General features: G+C 31.5%; 1 protein-coding gene across 1 annotated transcript; it reads right to left on the reverse strand.

Annotated features, from left to right (window-relative positions):
* Positions 1-161: 161 nt before the first annotated feature.
* On the reverse strand, positions 162-5,615 carry LOC114177649 (ABC transporter B family member 21-like). Its single transcript, XM_028063083.2, has 12 exons — positions 5,129-5,615; positions 4,928-4,982; positions 4,658-4,833; positions 4,335-4,556; positions 4,010-4,248; positions 3,379-3,904; positions 2,927-3,200; positions 1,978-2,846; positions 1,544-1,810; positions 1,131-1,394; positions 744-1,037; positions 162-666 (listed from the first exon to the last, which is right to left on the reverse strand). Exons 1-12 carry the CDS (start codon positions 5,393-5,395, stop codon positions 313-315), a joined length of 3,807 nt encoding a protein of 1,268 aa, XP_027918884.2. The 5' UTR covers positions 5,396-5,615; the 3' UTR covers positions 162-312.
* Between the last annotated feature and the right edge of the window lie 5,210 nt (positions 5,616-10,825).

Genomic DNA, 10,825 nt, shown 5'->3' on the forward strand with positions numbered 1-10,825 from the left:
ATTAAGTTTTTATTAAAACAAAATATTTTATCATGCATTCAAAATCTTTTATATTTTTTAGTTTGTGTTGTTTGATGTTGATGTCGACGTGATCATAATTTTATTTTAAGTCGGCGTTGCTTATATAAAAAATATTAATATTTATAATAATTTATTCAATATTTTATTTTTATTTAATGTGGTCTCCTTTCTATTCAGAAACAGGGTGATATAGTGACGTAGAAGTCCATTTTCACTTTCACATTGTTTCTACGGCTGGCTCTGATACAGAGAGCGTAATTATTGAGAAGGAAAAATTCCACAGCGGTCTTACTAGGATGTAGAAGCACTTGTATGCAATGCAACTGAGGAAGCATAGTCACCTTCCTTGTTCAGTAATGCTTCATGTGTTCCCTTCTCTGCTATCACACCATTTTTAATTACTGCAATTAAATCCGCACCCTTTATAGTGGATAGTCTATGAGCCACTACTATTGTGGTTCGGCTCACCATAACACGCTCTAGTGCATCCTGAACCACTTTTTCAGACTCTGCATCAAGGGCACTGGTAGCCTCATCTAGTAGTAATATTTTTGGATTCTTCACTATTGCTCGTGCAATTGCCACCCTTTGCTTCTGCCCTCCAGATAGTTGAATCCCTCTTTCCCCCACTATTGTCTCATAACCCTGCACAATGCATACATTCTTCATAACATCCTATGCTGTCTTTAAGAGAAGTGAGTTTATAGGACACTGTAATTTACCTCCTGCAAACCACTAATGAAGTTGTGAGCATTTGCCAGTTCTGCTGCACCTATAACTTCTGCCTCTGTTGCATCCCCGCCTTTGCCATATGCAATATTTGCTCGAATGCTGTCATTAAACAGCACAGGCTCTTGACTCACCAGACCCATCTGCTGTCTTAGCCATTTTACTTGCATGCTTTGGATTTCTTTTCCATCCACTGTGATGTGACCTGAGTCTGGATCATAAAACCTCAGCAATAATGATATCACTGTTGATTTTCCACTTCCACTTTCCCCAACCAGTGCAACCGTCTGTTTATTTTATCACTATAGTCAATCAATACAATAGTTTAAGAAGAACAATGAACCTAGTGTATCAAACAGGATGCACAGTTGGAGAGTTACCTTGCCACTATGAATAGTCAAGCAAAGATCTTTGAATATTTGAACATCAGGTCTGGTAGGATACTTGAAACTGACATTGTTGAATTCAATCTCTCCGTTGACTTCTTCCAATGTGAATCCAGAGTCATCACTTGGGTCAATTTGTGACTTTCGGTCCAGAATAGCAAATACAGAAGCTGCAGCACTTTTTGATTTAGCAGAATCAGTGACCAAAGAGCCAGATTGAGAGATTCCCATAGCTGCCATGCTCAGTGCAAAAAGGACCTGGAAATCACCAATCAATATAATTAATGCAAGAAAAATAGATAAACCTGTGTTCATGCTACCTTAACTCGTTGTTAGCATAACTGTGACCACAAGAAGTGGTGGCAATTCTGACCTGGTGAAAGAGTTAGGAGAGTAAAGCAACTTACACGGAAAACATCTGAGAATGTTGATTTTCCATCCTTTACAAGTCGAGCTCCGGCATAAAAACTGAATGCATAAACTGTGTAAAGCATGAAGAATGATATCCCATAACCAATTCCACTTATTATCCCTCGCCTTATGCCTGTTTTAATTGGTCCTTCACACTTTTTCTGGTACAATTCCATCACCTTCTTTTCAGCACAGAAAGAAGCAACTGTTCTTATACTCCCTACAGCATCACTTGCGACTTGACTTGCTTCCTCGTACAGTTTCTGTAAGGTAATAGAACATTAATTCTCGTATCAAGCACATGCATATCACTGTTGAACCATGCTCTTACGTTATACAGTAACTTGTTCTATCTCTGCTGGAAAACTTCTGTAAAATAAAAAAGAAATTGCTGAAACATACGGTCAGTTGGTTGATGTAAAAAACAAACCTTTGCATCTGCGCTGAATCCTTTTATGAACTTGAATTGCACGTATCCATTTAGTCCTAATAGCGGTGCCAGAGCAAGCACTATAAGAGCAAGCTGCCAGCTTGCTTGAAAAGCAATTACCAAACAGCCGACAGCTGTAGCAACATTTTGAACGAGCAAACCAAGTGCATCTCCAACCAAAGCTCGAACAGCAGCAGCATCAGAAGAGAGCCTTGCTCCAATTGCTCCACTTGAATGTTCAGCATCATCGAACCAGCTAACTTCCATGTGAACAACTTTCTCAAAACACATTTTCCGAATCCTTTTGATCAACTTACCTCCAGCAACACCAAAAAAGTAGAATCTACAAGGAGCTGTGATAAATGATACCACACCAATTGCAACAAATAGTAATGCCCAAAGCTTTGAATCTTTACGAAGTTCATCAACTGGCTCATAGAAAATACTTATCATTTTGGAAACGAATAGTGCACTAATGGGTAATAATAGTCCACTTACTACTGCAGCTAGAGTCCCTATAAACAAGACTGGAATCTCTGGCTTGTTTAAATATGCCAGGCGAGAGAGTGGCACTTGCGGTGGTGAAGAAACTGTTGCAGGAAGTGTTTGAGATCCTCTGCCTGCAGGATCCAAGCTAACCGTTGTGGGAACAACATGTGATTCTGAGAAAGAGTTGCAACCACTGCTTGGTGACCTTTGGCTTATAGATTGTAAGGAAGATCTTTGACTTAATTGTCTACCAGAAAGCACTGGACTTTCTATCTTGTCTGTGTCATATGAAGCATTTTGTTCTGACCCTTTGATTTCCTGCAGTCTAATGAGCTGGCTATAGACTCCACTGGGATCATTGGTGAGTTCGGCATGGGAACCTGATCATGGAAAAATATATAAACATTTGAAAATTGAGTCTGGGAGAAATTAGACTTCTATTGCTGCATTCTATGTCTACCTTTTTCAACTATTTTTCCTTGATGAATAACAGCAATGCTATCTGCATTCCTTATTGTACTTAAACGGTGGGCTACAATGACTGTTGTTCGGTTTATCATTATTCTGTCCAATGCTTCCTGTACAATTTTCTCAGACTCAACATCAAGTGAACTTGTAGCTTCATCCAGAAGTAGGATTCTTGGGTCTCTCAAAATCGCTCTTGCTATTGCAACTCTTTGCTTTTGACCCCCAGAAAGCTGAGTTCCATGCTCACCAACCATTGTGTCCAGTCCCTATGTTCAGCATTCATAATTATACCAAATTACATACGTAAATTGAGCATTTGATATCATCATAGAACTATAAGATTCTTTTTTTCACAAGTCTAAAATACTGTGGAGATAAAGATAATCCGGAGAAAGGAAGAGAACATTGACATTTAAAATTTTAAAAGATGATTCAAGAGTTGACCTGAGGAAGTCTATCTATAAATTTGGCAGCATTAGCTAGTTCTGCTGATGCTCTGATTTCTTCAACAGTTGCATCATCCTTTCCATAGGCAATATTCTCTTTAATACTACAGGTAAAGAGAACTGGTTCCTGGCTAACTAGGCCTATTTTCTGTCTGATCCATTTCAGTTGAAATTCTTTGAGGTTGATACTGTCAATGAGAACTTCACCTGCCTGTGGATCATAAAATCTCTCTATCAAACTAACAACTGTGGATTTCCCACTCCCACTTTCTCCAACCAAAGCTGTCGTAGTGCCACTTGGTATTGAAAGAGAAAATCCATTGAATATCAGTTCGTCTGGTCTTGTAGGATAGCTAAAGCAAACCTCCCTTAGTTCTATATGTCCACAAATGTCATCAAGCTTCCGACCACTTGTGTCATAAGCATCGATTTCTGGCTTCCTCTTAATTGTTTCAAACATCTTAAAGGCTGCAGCTTTTCCAGCACTAAAAGCACTCAAGCTTGGAGATGCCTGTCCAAGAGACCTGGGATTGGAAATCTAGTTAGATAGGATAGTTTTTGTAGAGGGAGAGGGAATCAATTCAGAAACTTTAGACTCATAATAAGAAAGAAGAAAACACAAAACTCACGCGGAACCAGTCAAAACAGCAAGCATTACTGTCACCACCTCTCCTCCTGTATATCCTTTTTCTATTATCATTTTTGCACCAAACCATATTGCTAAACCATAACTGCAGGTAGAAACAAAAGAGAGAGAACCAAACCCAAAACCAGAAGCTAGTGCCTCTTGCACTCCAGCCTTGTAAGCTTTGATTAAGGACCGATTATATTTATCTGTTGCTTGCTTCTCCCCAGTGAATGATGCAACCTGAATTGGATAAGTGGAAATCATTCATATCTTCTGCAATATCAAAAGGAAAAATCAGGAGTTATTATTTTGGTCAGTATGCATACAGTTCGGATAGAACCTATTGTCTGCTCTACTACTGTTGCAGCTTGGGAATAACCTTCTTGTCCCTTGGATGATGCTTTTGCAATAACCAGGCTTAACATGGCACCACACAAAACAATAAGTGGAATACAAGATAACATGACAACAGTTAGAAGCCAACCCCTGATGAATGCTATCACAAAACCTCCAACGGAAGTTGCTAATAACTGCAAGAACTGTCCTACCTGAAATGAAAATGAGAAAAAAATCATTGAAGAAACAAATTTTACCTCAAACGACAAGGTAATGGTTTAAGACTTGCAAGGTGGTTCATTAAAATTTATACCTTTTCACCCATGGCATCTTGAATAAGAACAGTATCACCTGACATCCTTCCGACAACCTCTCCTGTTCTTGTTTCCTTATCAAAGAAAGTGACATCTTGCCTCAAAATAGTTTGAAGGTATAACCCTCTAATTCTAGCAGCTTGTCTCTCCCCAGTAATCATCCAACATGTTAACTCTGGTTCATAACAAACATGGTTTCTTTAGGGCTGGTGATTGGCCAAACTAATCTGGTAGATTGTAAGAACTAACGGATAATCTGATGTACTTACGAAAAAGTGATGCAAAACAGGTTCCCACAGCCAAGTATACAATTTCCAAAGACACCTGACACGGTAATTTGATGTGATGTGTTAAATCTGAGAATGTTAAGTTACTTACTGATATTCCTAGTAACCCCTCAACCGCTTCACCGATTTCGCCAATATTGATTAATACTATCTAACAAAAGGGATTCATGAGGAATTAATTACCTTGGAAACTTCATCAACAACTTCGTTGGAGTTTTTGGTTCCTCCAAATGCATTGATCATATTTCCAAATAACAAAGTCATCAAGGGAGGGGAGATTCCATTGGCAACAGCACCCACAGTTCCCACAAACATCAATAAATGATCAAAAGAATCAGCAAATGAGAAAAGTTTGTATAAGGGTATTGTTTTGGCAGATTCATCTTTGGCCTTTCTCTTCGAATCTTGCTTCCTCTCAGAATCTCCATTCAAGTCTATATCCTCTGACATTTTCTTGATGGAAAACTTTACACACCCATGTACTACTAGTTAGTAATCACTGTAAACGAAAAACACTGGCAAAATTTGCATCAAAGGTTCAAATTAGTTAACACCACAAGATTATTGTGCTGTCCAAAGTATAATCTCATTGTGAAATCTCACTTTTTATTCAGTTCTTGGTTTGTGGTTGTGCATGCAGTGAGTTAGTCAATAAGAGGATGAGATTTTCTTAATGGGGTTCTGAATTCAGACCACGTCAAACACAAGAATTACTTCGGAGAAAACCATGAGTCAACTTCAACAAAATGTACTTCGGCAAAAAATAAGCAACTTAAAATGGCAACAAGTTAACAAAAGATGCGTCAACTAACACTGAGTGATTGGCGTAGCAAAACAGTTTCCTTGGCAAAAAAACATTTGGGATTTACTTTCTTGTTTGAATCCAAATGTCATCCAAAGTTTATAAAACATATTCCTCCTTTTTGAAAAGGAATTCTTGACAGTTTAAAAAAGTTGTTCTCGGAAAGAATTTGAAGCATTTAAAAGCCATTTAAGAAATCTTGGCTAGATTAGTAGAGATAGAGTTGACGTATTTCTTGGGAAAATAAGAATGGGTCTCTGTCGGGTTATTCATTTTGATTTAAATATAGTTTAATTTTTTTATTAATAAAGAAAATTATGCTATTTCAATTAACTTTACTGCTGACAAAAAAAAACAATTAACTTTACTGATTATGTCTAAAATTGGATTTAAAGAAATTTTAGGTGTCAATGTCATCTATCTTTGCTTTAAGTACTTCATAAATATTTTTTGTTTTAGGTACAAATAAATTAAATTATTTTATTTTATTATTTACTTAAGTTGTATTACAAAAATCTATTAGTATTTCTCAAAAAAAATATTATATATTATAAACAAAAATTTCAGTGAACAAGTAAAGTAAAAATATTTATTTATCTATCTATATATATTATAAATATATAAATATAAATATAAATATAAATATAAAGGAGATTCCTCTTTTTGTGTCCACATTTCATAATAGTTGTTTTACCCTTAGTTATTTTAAAAATTAATTATTTTATAAATAATTTTTAATCATTTTTCTTTTAATCATTCCTCTCTTTTATCTTAAATCATTATTTAAATTTTCTTTTTACATATCTTATTTTTTTTTTAATTTTATATATCTACCTATATAACAATAAAGGAATTCCTCTTTCTGTGTCCACATCTCATAATACTCGTTTTACCCTTAGTTATTTTAAAAATTAATTAATTTATAAATAACTTTTAATCATTTTTCTTTTAATTATTCCTCTCTTTTGTCTTAAATCATTATTTAAATTTTCTTTTTACATATCTTATTTTTTTTTATTTTATAATTAATAACTATTTTAAAAATTATACATTTATTATTGATCTTAAATTTCTTAAAAATTAAAAAATGCGAATACACAAGCGCGACAGCGCCTGTGTGTTCGCTAGTATATTATAAATTGGTTTCCAACGATATTTAAATTATTTATCAGATGCTTAATTTTAAAAATAATTTATTAAATATATAAAATATTAAAATAATAGATACTTAAAATTTATTTAAATATTAAATCTAATATTATTATTTTAAAGTCTTTTTCATTAAAATTTGATAATGAAAGTAAAAAAGAGAAGAGAAAACATAATCGAATGGTACTTTGAGAAGAATTCTTAACCTAACTTGGGAAGAATTAGCAATAACTAACTTTGAATGAATAAAGGAGAGTTAATTAATCCTACAAAAGAATTCTTATAATTAAGTTTCGTTAAAAAACATTAATAGGAAGTTAATTAAAAATACTTCCATTTATGATATATTTAAAAGTTAACTAAACATAGATAGAATATGTATAGAATTTTATATTATTATTTAGGCTTAAATACCTTTTTCGTCCCCATTTTCGTAGTATTTGTTGCGGATGGTCCTCATTTTTACCGAATGTTTTAAATGGTCCTCATTCCTACCGAATGTTAAAATAGTCATCATTTTCACAATTCGTGTTTTATTTAGTCCTTTTTGTGTGACACTGTTTAAATCAGTAACGAAACACTGTATAAGTGTCACTGTCTGTATTACGTTGTATTGGGGTGTGTTAGGTGTACTGTACAGGTATTTCGTTACTGATTTAAACGGTGTCACATAAAATGACCAAATAAAACACGAATTGCGACAATGAAAATTATTTTAAATATTCGGTGAAAATGAGAACCATTCGCAACAAACACTACGAAAATGAGGACGAACAAAAGTAGTTAAGCCTATTATTTAAATGTAAGCATTCGTATAAAAAGTTTTTAAATAACTATGTCAAAATTAATATTAATAATACTTTTTAATTAAGTAACTAATTAATCACAATTTATTTATTTTTTTAACATTACCAATACCTAAAGTAGATTCCAAATAATATATACTATTTTATAGTTCGACCAAAACTACCACTTCAAACCAACGATTATTTGATAAGACATATGATACACTACTTTACGGTAGCCAAAAGGCAGAATATATGACGTGGTTTACGTTAGAAAAAGACAATATATATTTTGGACAATGTTTAATAAAATGATTTTAAATTAAAATGAGGTTGTAAATTGGTTAAATTAATCTTAATGTTATATATTTTTCATAATTATGTTATTGGTGTAGTACATTTAATTATGTTTTTTAATCCAAAAGATTTGAATATGATATGTTTCTCAAACGATAACATCGTATTATGTGAGTAAAAAAATAATTCTATATTTTTATTATATATCTTTTTATTAACATTTCTTTACATGATCATTGTCATTTTTACATCTATTATATTTATTAGAGCTATCAAAATGGATTGGAACTCGCGAGTCAACCTGACTCATCATGAGTTCGGGTTGGGTTGAAATTTTTTTACAAATTTCAATACGGATTAATTTTTAACCCGACTCATTTAAAACTCGACTCATCCGAGTTGAACCCATGGTGAGCCGGGTTAGCTCACTAATCCGCAGATAAAAGGGTCACACAAAATTAAGTTATGCTTTATATGTTTTTCAAACGATAACATACCATTGTATTATATGAGTACAAAGGATAATTCTATATTTTTATTATATATCTTTTTACTAACATTTCTTTACATAGTCATTTATATATCTACTATATTTATATATAAAAAACATTCTTAGTGTTCACATATCTCTTTCAATTTATTTGTAATAAAATTATAAAAATTATGTATATTTAATTTATAATAATAACAACACTAATAATTAATAAATTTTAAACTAATTTAATGAAATTATTTGATGTTAAATTATTGTTTAATACTCTTATTGTTTACCAAGTTCACCTATTTTAAAATCGTCTTTTAACGACAGCATCTAAGGGTTTAATTTAGTTTCTTATTTTCTAAACAAATATTTCAATTTTATTGTCCAGACCTATAATGCATTGATCCTTCAATATAGATTATGTAACTGTGTTTGACATGTATGTGTATCTGATACTTATCATTGAAATATTTGATCTATAAAGGAACAATAATTTTGTGATGATAATAATTTATAATTTTTTATGTTGACAATTTTAATACCTATGATTTTAATTTGAATGCACGCAATAAAAATAACATATTTATCATATTTTAAAAAATTGTGTACAATATTCAATATACATATATTATGTATCATATCTTATTATTTTCAAAATAAACGTATTAAACACGTGTACATATATCTTGGATTCCAATTCCAATATGAGCCACATGCCTCGTTGGTCCATATTGCTTTAGATATATTACCTATTATTAAAAAGATAAAATCTAAACTAATAATACGGTAACCCCACGATCCAATTGTTGAATAAATTGATATCTACATTAATTTTTATATAACCAATAAAAAGGAAAAGGGGTTGGTTGTAAAATATCTTTTTTATCACTCATATTTATATTCATGTATTTGATTTTAGCAAAAGAAAAAATATTAATTAAAAAAATATATTGCTTTTGCCAATAGTTTGTATGAGTTTCTTTAAATGTAATAACTAAAATAGTCGTCCAGATCATCTGTGGCAAAGAGAAAAATACCACATTAACGGCTAATAGTGTTGATTTAAAACCACAATTAATAATTGCTTACCAGCAATTTGAAATCCCCATTACATAATATTTTATATTGATTAAATATGTTTTTCTTCATATTAGATTTTGTTTTTTATTTTTATATTTCTTCTTCTTCCCAATCATTTACTATCCTATCACGAGTACTCATTCATTTCTATATTCTGATCATCCCAACTTTGCACCAACAACACTACCGACACTAACACCTATTTACAGATTGAGACCGTTCCTAAATAAATAAAAGGTAACAATCTTTCAAAATCTATTAATACGTAATAAGATTCGAAATATAAATTGTTAAAATTTATTCGTTTAACTTATTTAAATAATTTTTATAAAATTTATTCATGCGTAACACAATTTAAGATTTCATCTTTCTATTTAATAGTAGGAGATTTTACATTCATTATAAATAATGTAAAATTATAATATATAATAAATACAACATTTACCTTATAAATAAATTTTCTAAAATTAAGTTAGACCTAAAATTTATTTTTTAACGTTCGTGCATAATCTTGAACTCATGTAAAGTTTCTGCATAGTATAATAAAACATATTTTTATCAAAAAATATTATATTTTATTATGTAAGCATAAACCTCAAGTTGATCATGTATTTTCAGATGAAATATGATATTTTGAAAACAAAATTTATTTTTCAACATCCTACACTTTTTTTTCTTCTATTTTTAAATCATATCAAAACAATTTCTTTCATTTATTAAAATGTTGTTACATATGTATTGTAAAAAGTTCGTCAACAAACAAATAATTTTTATTAAACCGGGTGGACCGGCAAAGCATTCTCTTGCGAATTTAATTTGGGATATATTTTGAGACAAAAAAGTGTGATAACTTTGTTTACCAACTACTTGAGAAAAAAGGTAACTCAACATTTTGTTCTCCTACTACAAAGTTTAGAACTATTTCTTTTCAACCGAGTCTGTAAGGTACGAAAGGGAACACTCATTCAATATTTAAACCTATTTTTCAGTACTTTAAAGTTGTCTTGCTGCTAATAATAGTTAATATTAGTTAATACAAGTTATGTCTTTCCAAATTAAATAGTTTAGGAATGAAATCTTGTAGAATTGTGTTTTCTACCCATGTGGGTAATTAGTACAGTAATTCCTAATATAAGAATCAAAATAGGAGAAAAAAAAATTCATATATCTCTGTATATCGGTAGGAACAAATATCAACTTTTTTTTAACATCAAAACTCAGATTTGTGAAAGATATTTATTATGGAAAAAAAGTGATATAAATATAATAAATATAATACAGATGTG

This window comes from Vigna unguiculata, chromosome 3, assembly GCF_037176805.1.
Source record: "Vigna unguiculata cultivar grain cowpea cultivar isolate G323 ecotype 2 chromosome 3, ASM3717680v1, whole genome shotgun sequence".
NCBI classification, from domain to species: domain Eukaryota; kingdom Viridiplantae; phylum Streptophyta; class Magnoliopsida; order Fabales; family Fabaceae; genus Vigna; species Vigna unguiculata.